The sequence below is a fragment of the Hypomesus transpacificus genome, chromosome 13 (assembly GCF_021917145.1).
Source record: "Hypomesus transpacificus isolate Combined female chromosome 13, fHypTra1, whole genome shotgun sequence".
NCBI lineage: Eukaryota > Metazoa > Chordata > Actinopteri > Osmeriformes > Osmeridae > Hypomesus > Hypomesus transpacificus.
The window spans coordinates 8,255,683-8,270,679 of NC_061072.1; the positions used below are offsets into that span (position 1 = coordinate 8,255,683).

The 14,997-nt window shown below is 50.9% G+C and overlaps 1 protein-coding gene across 6 annotated transcripts in view; it reads left to right on the forward strand.

Annotated features, from left to right (window-relative positions):
• rab11fip3 (RAB11 family interacting protein 3 (class II)) overlaps positions 1-14,997 on the forward strand; it is a 32,070-nt gene that overhangs the window by 13,149 nt on the left and 3,924 nt on the right. Inside the window, exons 1-10 of one of the 6 annotated variants that reach the window (XM_047031945.1) lie at positions 752-990; positions 2,749-2,921; positions 7,664-7,867; positions 12,138-12,173; positions 12,420-12,513; positions 12,973-13,217; positions 13,584-13,665; positions 13,934-14,071; positions 14,286-14,441; positions 14,770-14,910. In XM_047031945.1, coding sequence (XP_046887901.1) covers positions 970-990; positions 2,749-2,921; positions 7,664-7,867; positions 12,138-12,173; positions 12,420-12,513; positions 12,973-13,217; positions 13,584-13,665; positions 13,934-14,071; positions 14,286-14,441; positions 14,770-14,910 — 1,290 coding nt within the window. In that variant the 5' untranslated portion in view covers positions 752-969. Of the gene's footprint in view, positions 1-751; positions 991-1,389; positions 1,648-2,748; positions 2,922-7,663; positions 7,868-12,137; positions 12,174-12,419; positions 12,514-12,972; positions 13,218-13,583; positions 13,666-13,933; positions 14,072-14,285; positions 14,442-14,769; positions 14,911-14,997 lie in introns of those variants that run through there. The other 5 variants (XM_047031946.1, XM_047031942.1, XM_047031943.1 and 2 more) reach the window with 5 other exon arrangements.

The window sequence follows — 14,997 nt, forward strand, 5'->3', positions numbered from 1 at the left end:
TTGTATATTTAAGTATCATTTTCTGCGGCGTCTGCGAGATGAAATTGGTTTTTAAATTCAGTTACGTGCCTTCTGAGCTCTTGTTTGGGTGCTTGCAGTGTATCCTGCACCCACACGCCACGCAGTATCAGCGCCCCCTATTGGTGTGGTGTAGAAGTGAGGCGCTAGAGTTTGTTTGCAAACAGACACTGTGTACAGTACATATCAGCTACCACCATGCTGGTACATGGCAGAGTGCCCATACTCTGGTTCTTCGATGAAATGAAGTCAATAACATTTAGCCTTGGATTCATTCCTAATGAGACCAACAGTAACATGGAAAATATAAGTAGGCTATTGATATTCAGTTGTTTACTATAATGGTCTGGAGGTGGTCACGTGAAAGGAAATTACAAACACGCTTTACCGTGTGTGTGTGTAACGTTCCTTGTCACAACTTTTTTTTCTTCTTTGCGGGTCAACCTCGAAACAGTGGTACCTACTGTGTTTAGTGTGAATGTAGCTCAGAGTCTTACAGTAAGTCTTTTTGGTTAGTTGATGCTTTTGAAGTCGTCGCCACACCTGTGTCGCTGCCCCCGTTGTTTTCCCCCCTGGGTTCCTGGCAGTAAAGGGTCTCTCCTCAATGGCCACGCTGTTCCACTCCTGTTTGCTTTCAAAACAGGCGAGGTGAGGCTGTCGGGCGGAGGCCCGCGCTGTGAAAACTAAACACCCCCCCTCCCCCACCTCCTCCTCCGTCTTTAGCTTTTCCTGTAACTCATCCCCCCCCCTCTCCCCAGACCGCTTGATGAGGTCTCCAACTGAAGCCGCTGAACACCAGTTCTCCCTCCCTCGTCCTGTTGTGTGCGTTTCTCTGGAAGCTCAAGGCCATAGCTGCTCTACCTGTTCTTGTGAGGAGAGCTGAGTTCTGTCGAGCGGCTCTCCTGTCGTGTTACCTCTCCCAGCCTGAGGTGGTGTTTCTGACATGACGTCATGCTGCTTTTCCTCCTGAAGGTAAACACCCAGTCCGTTTATGGTGGGGCAGTATAGTGTATGGCTTCCTCTCAGCCTGTGTCATGCCTGTCAGGAGCAACAGGTAGAACATGGCTTAATGATTCACCCTGTCATATTGTTCCACTCAGCTTGGTTTAATGATTGATCCTGTCATATTGGTCCACTCAGCTTGGTTTAATGATTCACCCTGTCATATTGTTCCACTCAGCTTGGTTTAATGATTGATCCTGTCATATTGGTCCAGTCAGCTTGGTTTTACACCAGCAGGAAAGAGATCAAAGGGAAATAGACATCTCGTGATCTATAGATATAAGTATATATTTTTTGATCACGATTCAGTGAGGGGAGGGGACTTGGGGGTGCTGAGGGGAGGTAAGTGGGGGGTTGGCAGCATAGCAGGCGGTCCCGTTCTCTGTCCTTTGGACTCTCCCTCCCTCTGTCTCCGCCCCTCTGGTGCTGGACGAGGTGTTACACGTCCCCCTGTTTATGACTCTCTCTTTCCCTGAGAGCCAAAAGGAGGAAGCTCCACAAGGCGGATTAGGAGAGGTCTCCTGACAGGCCAGTCTTCCTGCCTGTTCGACCCAGGCAGATAGCATGGTTTTGGGCATGATGGCGAGCCCTCTGGGCCCTGTGCCTGCTGGAGCTCCAGACAGACAGGTAGGATACGGTTCACTCACCAGATGTACGCTTGACTTGACTTGACTGACAAGGCTTTGTGAACAGTTTATTGGCTAGTGATGTTGTGGTTGTTAAAGTCCAATAATGGTGTGCAGTCATCTTTTTTGTACAGTACGTCTAAACTGTGACTTTGTGTTGGAAAAGCAAGCATCCGTATGGAGGAACTTGTGTTTGTGTGTGTGTGTGTGGAGGCACTGGTCTGTGTGTGCGCTTCTTGACTCGAGGTGTTGACGGCACAGCCCGTTTTGCTTGGCACAGCGATCTGAAACTCATAACAGATTGGGCCTGAAACGTGTTTAAGCTGTAGGATTTTGTTTAGACTTTTCTCTAATTGCCATTTTGAGCCATGCATGTTGCCCCTCTGCTCTTTTCCACTTTCACAGCTTGATGTCAGTAGATGAATACCTGTACAGCCAATTTTCATGTAATGGAACAAAGTTCTTTATTCATTGTTGGCTGCCTCTTTATGTATAATAGCATAACATCTTGTATATTTTTGTTCCCATATCTACTCTGGAGTAAATGAGTGTCTTGTAGAGTCTTAAATCATCCCTGTCAGCAATACTAGGCTAGGACAAAAGGCAGTGTAAATCTTCTGTGTAGGTAAACATTAGTTAGACAGGCTTTCTCAACTGTAAAGACTTGACACATAGCTCCAAGCCTCTATTTTTTAGTTAGTTGTTAATAAGTCCACTGAATACTTCAACCGGTGCGGTCAAAACAAAGACACGACTAACTACGTGTCTCGTCCTTGAAATCCTCTCCTCCGCCCCCCCCCCACCTCGTATCGCCGTGCAGGTGTCTGATTAACCACTTGTTTTATTTTCCTCACCGCCATGTTGTGTTTTGGGGGCCAAACCGGTAAAGACAGTGGAAGTTCCAATAACTTACTTTTACCTCTTGCCATCTTGAATCCATAAAATGTGGTGGTAGTTGCCAAAACAAGGCCGTACATTACTGTATCAATGATCCATGATCAGAGCTACATGCTGTAATAGTATGTCACAGGTGGCCAAGTCTACAAGAGCGTTGTTAAACCGTCCAAACCCCCCCCCCCCCCCCCCCCCCCCCCCTCCACAGCAGAACGAAGTGACGGACAGCGCCTACCTGGGCTCAGAGAGCACCTACAGCGAGTGTGAGACGTTCACCGATGAGGACACTGGTGCCCTGGTCGCCCCGGAGATGCACGAGGACGTGGAGACGGACAGCGGGATCGAGGCGGCGCTGCACGACCAGGACGACGGCAGCAACAGGTCAGTCAGAGGGAACCCTCACCCCCCAACCCCCTCTCCCAGACCTAGAACCAGAGAACTTAGAACCACAGCTACGGGCCCCTAGGCCATACCCCTTGTCTGTAGTTAAATGGGTTAGGGTAAGGGTTACGGTTAGCACCTGTATCTTAAAGTTGAACTCTGCATGAACTGTTTAGAAACAAATCAAAATGTATTTGTATAGCCCTTTTTACACGCAAGCATGTCACAGAGGGCTTCACATACGCACATAGAACTGCCCCTCAACCAAACCTAAACCCTCAGGGAAGACTCCTGAGGAAGGAAAAACTCCCAGAAAAACTCACTAGAGGAGGAAAAAAAATGGAAGAACCTTAAACTGTTAAGCGAAGCACAACTACAGCTGTGGGGCAGCGTCTGCTAGAGAAACAAATTGAGGGATCGTCTGAGCTGATTGGCCGGCAGTCCAGAGCTTCCATCATACCAGTTAAAGTCAGGCCCTGCATGGATGGAAGGAGTCCTTGTGATCCATTGAGCCGCTGCAGGTCAAACCCCTGGGTACTGTCGTGCAACAGCCCTTCAGGCTCTTTCTTGGCACTGGACTACATGCAGTCTATGTGGGTCACCAGACATAGAGATTAAAGAGAGGCTGGAAGAGCCACCAGAGGTACACTGGCCTAGCTCTGTAAGTGCTCTGTTCACAGATACAGCACAACTGTGCCAATCTAACTGAAGGTGCTCTTAGGTTTGTTTTCTCATGTAACCTCGCGCTTTCAGACTCCCTGCACGCACACAGCCTGGTGGCTTTCTAAGAAGTTATAGAGCTTTTTCACTTACCCATCTGTTTCTGGCTTTGAAAACAAGGTAAAATAAGGAAACCGAGAGGAAGAATGTAAGGCTAACGGATCATTTAGAACTAACGCCAGGAGAGCTTTGTGATTTGAAGAGTAAAGCATATAGATGGTGCTTATTGTGAGCAAGGATTCAGTTGATTAAGTGGTTATCCCAGATTTTTTAAATGGCTTTTTAGGGCTGTCATAAAATAATACTGACTAAGACAACAACAAAAAAAGTTAAGATAATGGAGGCAGAGAAAAGTTTTCACTGTTTAGACACTTTTTTTCCCTTCAGTTGTACAGCGATAGAGTTGACAAATCAGAAACCCCCTCAGACACAATGTTCCAGCCTGAGACCTTGAGGAATCCAGACACAAATCAGTAGTAGGTCCAAGCAGCAGTCAGTTCCCTGCTTCTACCACTGCTCATTGGAACTTAACTCAAAACTTTGGATATCTGCTCATTAAATCTGGGTTTATGACAGCAATAATCACAGTAAGTTCATATATCCTATTGGACATAATCAGTCCTGTCGTACCAAGCCTATTGCCAATGTATATTTCTCATCATCGCCACTTTTAAACCCCAATTTAGCTTAATTTGTGCTCTTTGTTTAAGGATTTGTTTGGGTGGGGGTGGGGGTGGTAGGGTAACCTGATGAAGAAGGGCAAAGATGATTAGCTGTGGGTTTTGGCCTGTGTCTTCCTCCCCCCCTCCTCGCCCTCCTCCTCCCAGGAGAGATTAGAAGCGGCCACCTGGTAGGAGCACAGCAGGTGCAGGGTGACAGACTCCGACTCTGTCATGTCCTTTCTCACTCCGTGAACATTGCAAGTCCTAAATCACTCATTAGTGTGGGGTGTACACATGGGACATATAGGAGGTCTAGGGTGCTATCAGGCGTTCCTGGTGCATGGCATTATAAGCTGTCTCAGGGATTCAAGTATTGTGGCACCATGCTGGACGACGACTTGCATGCGGTTTAATATTTTCGAGTCAATTGAATACAGGGCCGATAACAGGGGCGAGGTGTGTGTCTTGCGTGTGCCTGTGGGCTAGTGCTCCAGCCAGGCACGAGGAGGGGAAGTGTAGGGGGGGGGTGAGGTGTTATCTAGCTGACTGTCTGACCTGGGTCCTGGGCTTCATGACGGCTCTTAGGGCTCCGGCTGACAGGGATATGTGTGTGTTTCCCTTCCTCAGCTGGGCCCTGAATTCAAGGAAGTGTGGAGTTAGCTCTTTTTGTCTTTTTTTTTGTGAGGGTCTCTCTGCCCGACCCCCCCCCCCCCCCCCCTCCCCTCCTCCCAGCTCCCCTCTTTCCTTCATGCTGAGGTTAGCCAAACGGCTGCCCCTCATGCACACGTCTACATTCCCCTGTTTCAGCAGTCCTGCTTTTTTTGTGTTGGTACATTTGACAGGAAATTGGAAGGTCGTCAGTTGCTGAACTTCCCAGAAACGCAGCATACTTTGTTCTGACCTCCCTGTGGCTCAGCCTTGCCACAAAATGGCATGTGGTGTTTTTTATATGTTCTGTATCATTGTTCTTACTGATGCACAACCTATTCCTCCTCTGGGGACAGATGAAGGTCTGCTTCAATACTGAATGGAATTATATTTTGATTTAATACCTCAGTTTCGGTAGAGAAACAATTCTGTATTCTCAAACATTTCTGTTCTGATCCTCACCAGTCATCTGCAAAACTATAGTTCCTCTGAACAAGTAGCAATAAAGCACAGCTTTACTGCGGGTGAATCACCTAACACACCATGTAGATTCCCTTTGTCAATACACACCTTATAGCCATTTAATGTAATATTGACTTTTTGAAGGGGAGTTCACATTATCAATTGAAGTTTTTCTCCTGGATTAGGACGTTTTCTTTGTCATTGGAAAGGTCCCATGACAGGGTTTAGCTGCACTTTGTGTGAAGGCACAATAAGACCTGCCGGTTAAATGTTGTTGGGGGGGAAAAAAACCTGATACTCATTTCCTGTCCACATTGTGACTCTATATTGTCAGGAACGAAACACAAGAGCTTTCACGCTTTGGTTTCGCAACACATCTTTATCTGGCCTAGTGTAGCCTTAGCTAGTGTAGCCTTAGCTAGTGTAGCCTTAGCTAGTGTAGCCTTAGCTAGCATCTCATCCATGAGGAGACAGACGTTACATGTATGAGTGCATTCGCCCATAAAGGGGATTAGGATTTGTAACAGGATTAACCACCCTCCACAACCCTCCCCCCCCCCCCTCCCTGGTCCCAGCCCAGCCCATCACCCCTACATGGTATCGGCCTGGGCGGGTCAGCACACTGGCCTGTTGGCCCTGCTGAGCCCTAAATCTGATTAACCCTCAGCCCCTCACAGCCAGACACTCCCCCTCACAGCCAGCCGCAAGCCTGCCCAACTGCAGTCATGGCAACAGCGAGACACGGGTGACTTGTGAGGAACAGCCGCGTAGACTGACGGTTTGAGAGGACGGTTTTTTGGAGGGACTTTTACCGACCAGGGACCAACTGACAAACGGTTGCTGCTGTCTCCTGGTTGGGGCACGGCGTGTGTCTGGAGTGGGCCTGTCCAGCGAGACTTCAGGATTCCTCTCTGGTTGTCTGGGGTTCTGTCTCCAGTTGCTCCCAGGCTTTCGTGCCAGGGCGGCGGGCGGCGTTCCAAGATGCGCTCTCTGTCCTCCCCCGCCCTCCGCGTGGGGGACCTGAGTGTGGGCCTCAGGAGGGGGTAAGTGACATGGGGTGGTGGAGTGGATCTGAAGGGGTAGGATCCACTCTGAAATTCCCCTCGTCGTTTCCCCTCACCTTCGACGTGGCTGTTTGTGAACGTGACTCAGAGTTGATTGTGTCGTATTGGAGGAGGTGACGAGTGCACCAGGTGACGATTCTGCTGAGTGAGGGACAGCTGACCGTCTGGGTGGGATGGAAAGGGTTCATGTTTATGGCCTCTGGTGTCATCAACGCTAGAGAAAGGCCATGCCATTGTATGGTGATGACCCTGAGGCGGATGTCCTGTGTAAGCACCACAGAGCTATCACTCATCCTGTCGGCTAACAGGAAGGACTATCTGCCCTACCGCTCTCTAGGGACAGGAGTAAGTGTTAGCCCTCGCATATTTACTCAACTTCCACGACCCTGTTAAAATAAAACCACAGATAAGCTAAACGTGTCTAGCCTGGTGTCTTAACCTGCCTAGCGATGGCTCTGTATCTATTTGTGAAAGTTAGCCGCCGGCTAATTTTAAACTCGACAACCGTCGGTGTGTCTCTGTCCTTAGTTAAAGCCACTTCCTGAAGCCTAGCCTAGATGAAGCCCCCCCCCCCCCCCCCCCTGACATGCGTTCAGTGCTGTCATCACAGGCATTAGGATTCTGAAGCAGACGTTTTGTTTCTGCCAAGCAGACTCTGGGGATTAATGTGAATTAACAGATTACCCCTTTAAGACAAACTGATAAAAATAAAGAAGAAAAAAACAACTCATCCAGATTTTCCAGTTTCCTGACCCTTTAATCTCTCCGGTCCAAATGCTCTTTTCAGGATTGAGTTATTTTGAGGCTTTTTAATTCGACACCGACAGTGTGCCATCTTAATATGGAGTTTGTCAGAGCTCACAGGGAGCCTGAAATACCTGCACCGTCTGAAAACTGTTTAGAATAGAGATGCTGCTTGTTGGCTAAGGCCTCTGCTGTGGTATGTTGGGAACTGTAAGGACACAGATCTGTATTAATAGCCCAGTGATAAACAGATGGAGGCTAGGTAGGAAAATAGATTCCAGACATAACCATGGTGCTGTTTTCAGCCGGTGATGCAGGTGAAGGCCGGCAGTGTACACAAATTTGAGCTCACTGTTTTTCTCTGTTTGTCTCCCTCCTTCTCTCTGGGCCTCTCTCTCTCTCTGTTTTTCTCCCTCCCTCCTTCTCTCATCCTCACCCCCAGGTTCTCCTTGAACTCTGAGCTCCATGACCACTCCCTGGTGACGGTGATTGGTGGAGAAGAAGAGCACTTTGAGGATTTTGGGGAGAGCAACACCTCGGAGCTGCTGGAGACCAACGAGGGGAGCGAGGGTGAGGGTGAGGGGGTGCCCTCTCTCCTCCAGACCCCCGACCAGGTGGATTGCTCCTCCCTGCTCCTGTCTCCCAGGTACGGGGCTACCAGATCCACCGCAGACCAGTCCGTTTCAGGGTTCATATCTGTACCGTGAAAGAAAGTGTTGACATGTACAGTCAGTAAAGAAATGACCTCTTCAAGGACATTTAGTTGCAAGTGCCTTCAGTTCTAACAGTATGTTTTGTTCTAGGTTCTGCTACACGTAACAAAAAACACACTTCTCTTTAACTGGTGCTTTTTAGAGTAGTTCCACTTGATAGAATGTGGGAGATAGTGTCTGGAAATGGTGACATTGTTGTCAGCCACTTTCTGTGCCGCAGTCTTCCAGCCTACCCTCTCTCTCTCTCTCTCTGTCTCTGTCTCTGTCTCTGTCTCTGTCTCTGTCTCTGTCTCTGTCTCTGTCTCTGTCTCTGTCTCTGTCTCTGTCTCTGTCTCTCTCTCTCTCTCTCTCTCTCTCTCTGTGTCTGTGTCTGTGTCTCTCTCTGTGTCTCTCTGTACCCCCTGTACCCTCTCTCTCTCTGTCTCTCTCTCTCTCCCCCAAACCCTCCCCCCAGCTGTGTTGGGAGAGGTCGGAGGTCACACATTGATAAGAGAGTGGAGTCACCTTTCCATTTCCTCCTGCCAGCTTCTCCTGAGGGTTGAGATGAACAGAACAAGGCCAAAGATCAGTTTCCAGTGGCAACCCTTCTTCCTCACTCACTTGTCTGGCCCCCTCTGACACACCTTTATAATACACAGAGAGGGTTTTGAAACAGATGCTCCATTTGAGTGACCTGGTGAGGCTGCGTGGACGTACGGCATACAGTATGCTTGCACTAATCCAGGCCTCCTTTAATCAAAACAAAACCATGTCGGTGAGATTGAGATAGTTTCGAGGGAAGAGGACACGCGTGTTTGAAGCGGATCTGAGATTGGATCTGAGGAGCTCTGACCATATGCAGATTTACATTTATTCATTTAGCAGACGCTTTTATCCAAAGCGACTTCCAAGAGAGAGCTTTACAAAGTGCATATTTCACTGATTAACAAGATAGCCCCAAAGCATTGCGGGTAGCCAAAACAAGCACACATTGTGAACAACCAAAAAATAAGTGCCAAAGAAAGGGAAAAACCATAAGAGCATGTAGTTAGCAAGTTACAATTCCAAGGTTCCACCTGAAACCCTGTCCCTCCTCTCACTGGCCTTTCGTTAGCCTGGGAACGCCCCGCACAGCAGCCCTCTCCCCCCACCACACCTCTGCTACTGCTCTCTGCTTTCATCAGAACCTCCGAAAGCCGGATCGCTCCTAATCCCTTTTTGGGTGATGTACGTTTTCCCATCTTTCCTGCCAAGAAGCTCTTAGTGATGCTAACTACCTAGCGTTCTCAGCTCTATTTACAATATGGAAATAAGCTGCCTAACTGGATTAGGCTTTCCTGGTTTGTTTATAGTTAGCGATACACAGAAGCCTATTTTGTATTTTTTTGCCTCGTCATTCAACCTCAAAAGCCCGAGAGCACCACAAACGTTCTCCTTTGGCGAGCGGAAGCAGGCAGTGCGGTACTAGTGGAATCTGCGTGGTTCTGCAAATGTGTCATGGTCTTGCCTCGTTCTCTAGTGTGTCTTTTTCTGAAGGTTCTTAGTGCAGTGCACCTATGTGGGCCAGACCCTTTAGTGAATAGTGGATAACTGCTCGGTCTAGCTTTTTAAGCAGGTACACACACACACACACACACCAGTGTGTCTCTGAACCACTGTGCCCTGTGAGGGAGCTTAAACTGCTGCCACCCACATCATGTTCTGAATACAGATTCACACTGTTCTACAGTACACACACACACACACACCGCTGCGGATGTTACCTAATGCTTAGAGTCCTTCATGCTGGCCTGCAAAAATTACCTGATGCAGCGATGATTCTTAGGTGGCAGTGACTACAGTGTGACCCACACACACACACACACACACACTCTCCTCCACCCAGTACACACACAAACAAAACACCGCGTGACACGCCATTCCTGCTTACGCCCACAGGAAGCAGGGCAGCGTGTTGCGTAACGAGGAGCAGACAAGCTCTCTGAATGATTAACCAGCCAGGATGTGATGTCAGGAGAAGGCCGCTGCAGCTGCCCACACAGCCCCCGTTAAGCAGCCTGCAGCCTGCAGCCTGCAGCCTGCAGCCCACCTCCTGGGGCACTAGCTTCCTACACTGATAGTTTTGTTACATTTAGTCATTTAGCAGACGCTCTTATCCAGAGCGACTTACAGTAAGTACAGGGACATTTCCCTGAGGCAAGTAGGGTGAAGTGACTTGCCCAAGGATATAACGTCATTTGGCACGGCCGGGAATTAAACCAACAACCTTCTGATTAACAGCCCGACTCCCTAACCGCTCAGCCATCTGACCCCCAACACTTTGACAATGTAGGTGAGCACTAACTCTACGTGAGCTGAGCGTTGTGTTCTGTAAAGCCACACAGTCATGTGACCCGTTTCAGCTCTCTCCGACCAATCAGAATAGACTTGGCTCAACGTTCACTGCCTGGACCTTTCTGTCTCACCTAGGCCCTTTCCCTCTTCCTCTCCTGCCTGACACACGTGTTGCTTCTCGACCTCGTTCACTCTTCTACAATCCCTAAAGCTTGTTCCACACCGCACCTTGATCACCCCTCACTTTTTTTCCCCTTCCGTCATTCACTCCTTCTCTCCTCTCTTCCTCCCCGCCCCCTCCTCCTCCTCAGCGCCCCCTCTCTCCCTGCCAGCTTTCAGAGCTTCCTCAGAGAGGAGGTGCTGGACTTTTTCTGTAGCCAGTGTCACAAACAAATCAGTCGTCTGGAGGACATCTCCACTCGTCTCAATTTCCTAGAGATGAATAGGTAACACCCCCCCCCCACCACCACCCCCTGTCCCCGTGTGTGTGTGTGTGTGTGTGTGTGTGTGTGTGTTCTGACTGCAGTGCCTTGTAGATGCAGCTGGTAACATGCGCACATGCACAAACCTTGTGTTTACCGTGTGTGTTCTGTTGACATGAGTGTGGTTGATGGTGTGCATTTGTTGACCAAGTCTCACACATCTCCGATACTCCCTCTCCCCCTCCACCTCACCCTCCACCTCACCCTCCACCTCCCTCTCCCTCTCCACCTCACCCTCCACCTCACCCTCCCTCTCCCCCTCCACCTCACCCTCCACCTCACCCTCCACCTCCCTCTCCCCCTCCACCTCACCCTCCACCTCCCTCTCCCCCTCCACCTCACCCTCCCTCTCCCCCTCCACCTCACCCTCCACCTCACCCTCCACCTCCCTCTCCCCCTCCACCTCACCCTCCACCTCACCCTCCCTCTCCCCCTCCACCTCACCCTCCACCTCACCCTCCACCTCCCTCTCCCTCTCCACCTCACCCTCCACCTCACCCTCCCTCTCCCCCTCCACCTCACCCTCCACCTCCCCCTCCACCTCCCTCTCCCCCTCCACCTCACCCTCCACCTCCCCATGCACATCTGTGTGTGACTTGCAGTGTTTGGCTTGGTGTTGGGACACCTTCTCAAGCTCAGGCTTCTACAAGTGTGTGTGTGTGTAGTGATATCAGGTCACGTTGTAGTTTTAGCACGGGGAGTTTGACAAAACCATTGTGCTTGGCTGTAGCTGTTGGTCCTGAACGACCAACAGAAGGTTTGCTCTGAGTTTCCATGGCTTGTATCTGCATGTATCAAGGGGCTGAGTGTTCATGCATACCTACATACATACTTCATCTCGCATGTCTCAGTGTCATGCTCAAGGATAGAATGTGAACCTTACAGAGAGTGAAAGTAAAAACGAATGTCAAATATGTTCTATGTAACCCTATAATTACATTTCCAGGTGTTGTAAGTGGTGTGAATTGCTGTGTGCGAGGGCTTGTGTAATGGCCTTCATTCTCCAGTTAGTTCTCCATCGTTGAGTTAAGACAAGATGTAAGATATAAAGGCGAATAAGCGCTCGTGGCAAAACAAACCTTTTAGATACACGTGATTGCACGCCTAATTCTGTGTTGGATGTGTAGCTTGTTGCCGTGTTCATGAGTGTGTGTGTGTGGCCGTGTGGTTTGTGTCGTAAGTGTTTAAACATAGTATAGTAAATAATTATATTGTGCTCTCTTCTGTGCTACTACAATATTTACCAGAAAGAGCTGGCTGTCTAGTCCTCTCTGCCCCTCTCACTACCAGGCTATTAGTCAGTCAGCGGCCTGGCAGCGAGGGGGGTGGAATGTCCAGAGATAGCGTCTCTTCCCTCCATCCTTTCCCTTTTCCTGACTGGTTTCCTGTTGTTCTGTTCTCCATACAGCACGGGGAAGAGGCTGTCCAGCAAGAAAGTAGCGAGGTGAGTCTGAGTCCTGGTGGGTTCAGGTCATCTGGAGGGAGGGAGGGGGAGGGGGGGGGGGGGGGTCTCTCAGGGAAGCGTGGGAGGGGAAGAGGGTTGGATGACAGCAAAAATGTCTTGTCTTTATGAAAATGAGTACTGAATGAGTTGCTGTGTGTGAGAGGTCATCTGTTTGAGGAAGTGTGAAGTGTTAGCTGTAGGGTGGAGTGGTAACCAGTGTGTGTGTGTGTGTGTGTGTTGGATTAGACACTTGCTCCACAACAGCTCCATGACGCTGGACAGCATGGGAGAGCTGTCCAGAGACATACTGGATCTGGCTGACAGTGACATTACAGACAAGGTGAGCGATTATGACAGTCCCTGCCCCTCCTGTTACTGAATCGTTACCATAACTGTATGGTTCAAGGAAGACCAAGGGGAAAAAAACTCCCAAGGAAAACTCACTGAGAATGAAATGAACACTCGTAAAAATAAATACATGTTAATGTAACAACCTCCTCCCCCCCTCCTCCTCTTCCTCCTCCCCTCCTCCCCCCCCCCTCCCTCCTCCTCCTCCTTCTCCTCCCCCCCCTCACCTTCCTCCTCCCTCCTCCTCCTCCTCCCCCCCTCCTTCTCCCCCCCCCCCCTCACCTTCCTCCTCCCCCCCCCTCCCCTCCTCCCCCCCTCCTCCCCCCCCCCCCTTCCTCCTCTTCCTCCTCCCCTCCTCCCCCTCCTCCTCCTCCTCCCCCCCCCTCCTCCTCCTCCTCCCCCCCCCTCCTTCTCCTCCTCTCCCCCCCCCCCCCCCCCCCCCCCCCCTCAGGTCCTGTTGCTGGAGCGGCGCGTGGCGGAGCTGGAGCAGGACTCGGAGGCCAGCGGGGAGCAGCATACTCGGCTGCGGCAGGAGAACCTGCAGCTGGTGCACCGGACCAACGCCCTGGAGGAGCAGCTGAAGGAGCTGGAGCTCCGTGCTGAGGAGCAGCTGCACCAGGAGGCCCGCCGCCACAAGGACGCGCTGGGCAAGCTGGAGAGGGAGAGGGGCCTGGAGCTGGAGAACCTGCAGGCCAGGTGGGTGGGGACGTGGGGGCGTGTGCGTCTGTCAGGATGTTACGTGTGAGGAAAGTGGTTGAGCTAGCTAAGCCGCATGATGTATGTGGACAAAGTGTACTTCCTTGACTAGTTTACAGTACATGCAATGTTTGTGATTTGTACTTGACTGTTGTCGTTTCAACAATATGAGGCATCGGCACTGCCCCCTGGTGGTCAGAGGTGGCGCATGTCTTACAGCAGATGAAGTCAAGCGCATGTCTCACTGATTGTTGTGTTGATTGATTCTGTATGGGTGTAGTGTGTGTGTGTGTATAGCACACAGGATATCAGTGATTGTGAAGGTTTATGTTCTCCTGTCTCCCTTTCTCTCCTTCTCTCTGTCAGACTGCAACAGCTGGACGAGGAGAACAGCGAGCTGAGGTCCTGTGTTCCGTGTCTACGGGCCAACATTGAGAGGCTGGAGGAGGTAAGCGGAGTCTCCCCCTTCCTCCCCCACACTCCTCCTCATCCCCCTCCTTTTCTCCCCCTTTACTCACCCTCCTTTTACATTTTCGACCTTTTACTCCTTCGTCCATCCCTCCTCCACCCTTTCTCTCCTCCCTCCCTGTCCACCCCTCCGACTGCCTGTCTCACCCCCGGCTGCCCGTCTCACCCCCGGCTGCCCGTCTCACCCCCGGCTGCCTGTCTCACCCCCGGCTGCCCGTCTCACCCCCGGCTGCCTGTCTCACCCCCAGGAGAAGAGGAAGCTGCAGGACGAGGTGGAGGACGTGATGGAGAGGCTGAACGAGGAGCTGGATTCCCGCAGGAAGATGGCCGACAGGCTGAGCCACGAACGCCACCAGAACCAGAAGGAGAAGGAGTGCACCCAGGAGGTGAGGGGTCACGACCCCGGGGTCACGGCCCGAGGCCTCACCTACACCAGCAATCAAATCACGACAGACATGCGCTCGTACTAGGATTCTTCCAGTGCGAACCCGGTCTCTCTCAAGGCTGGCGACGCCACAGAAAGTGTTGTTGATGTATGCGAGTATTATTTGATAATGTTCAAGCACGTTGTGTGGTAAAGTGATGTTTTGCCCCCCCCAGCTGATTGAGGACCTGCGTAAGCAGCTGGAGCACCTGCAGCTGTACAAGCTGGAGGCTGAGGCCAGGAGGGGGCGCTCACCCAGCGCAGGCCTGCAGGAGTACCAGAGCAGGACCCGCGAGGCTGAGCTGGAGCAGGAGGTCCGACGGCTCAAACAAGTGAGGTCCCCCTGCAGGGTTCCTTTAGGAGCACAGATACTGCAGGGTTCCTTTAGGAGAACACAGATACTGCAGGGTTCCTTTAAGAGAACACAGATACTGCAGGGTTCCTTTAGAAAACACTTCTGAAGTGTTGCCATGTAGTGTTTTTGACCAGAACATCTATGAAACTATACAGGCCTGTCCACTTACACTGGTGAGGCTTTCTGGTGTCAGAGGTTTGTGCTGTAAACTCTCTCTCCCCTAGAAAGAGAATACTGTGAATCTGTCTCTGAGGCTGTCCTGGTCCTGGTTGTGTGTCTGACCTTTGACCCTCTGTCTTCGGCAGGACAACCGGAGCCTGAAGGACCAGAACGACGAGCTGAACGGTCAGATCATCAACCTGAGCATCCAGGGAGCCAAGAACCTGGTGACGGCCTCCTTCTCAGAGTCCCTGGCTGCTGAGATCAACTCTGTGTCCCGCGGAGAGGTGAGACTCCTCTCTCTCTCTCTCTCTCTCTCTCTCTCTCTCTCTCTCTCACACTCACACTCACACACACACACCAGGTCTCTACTG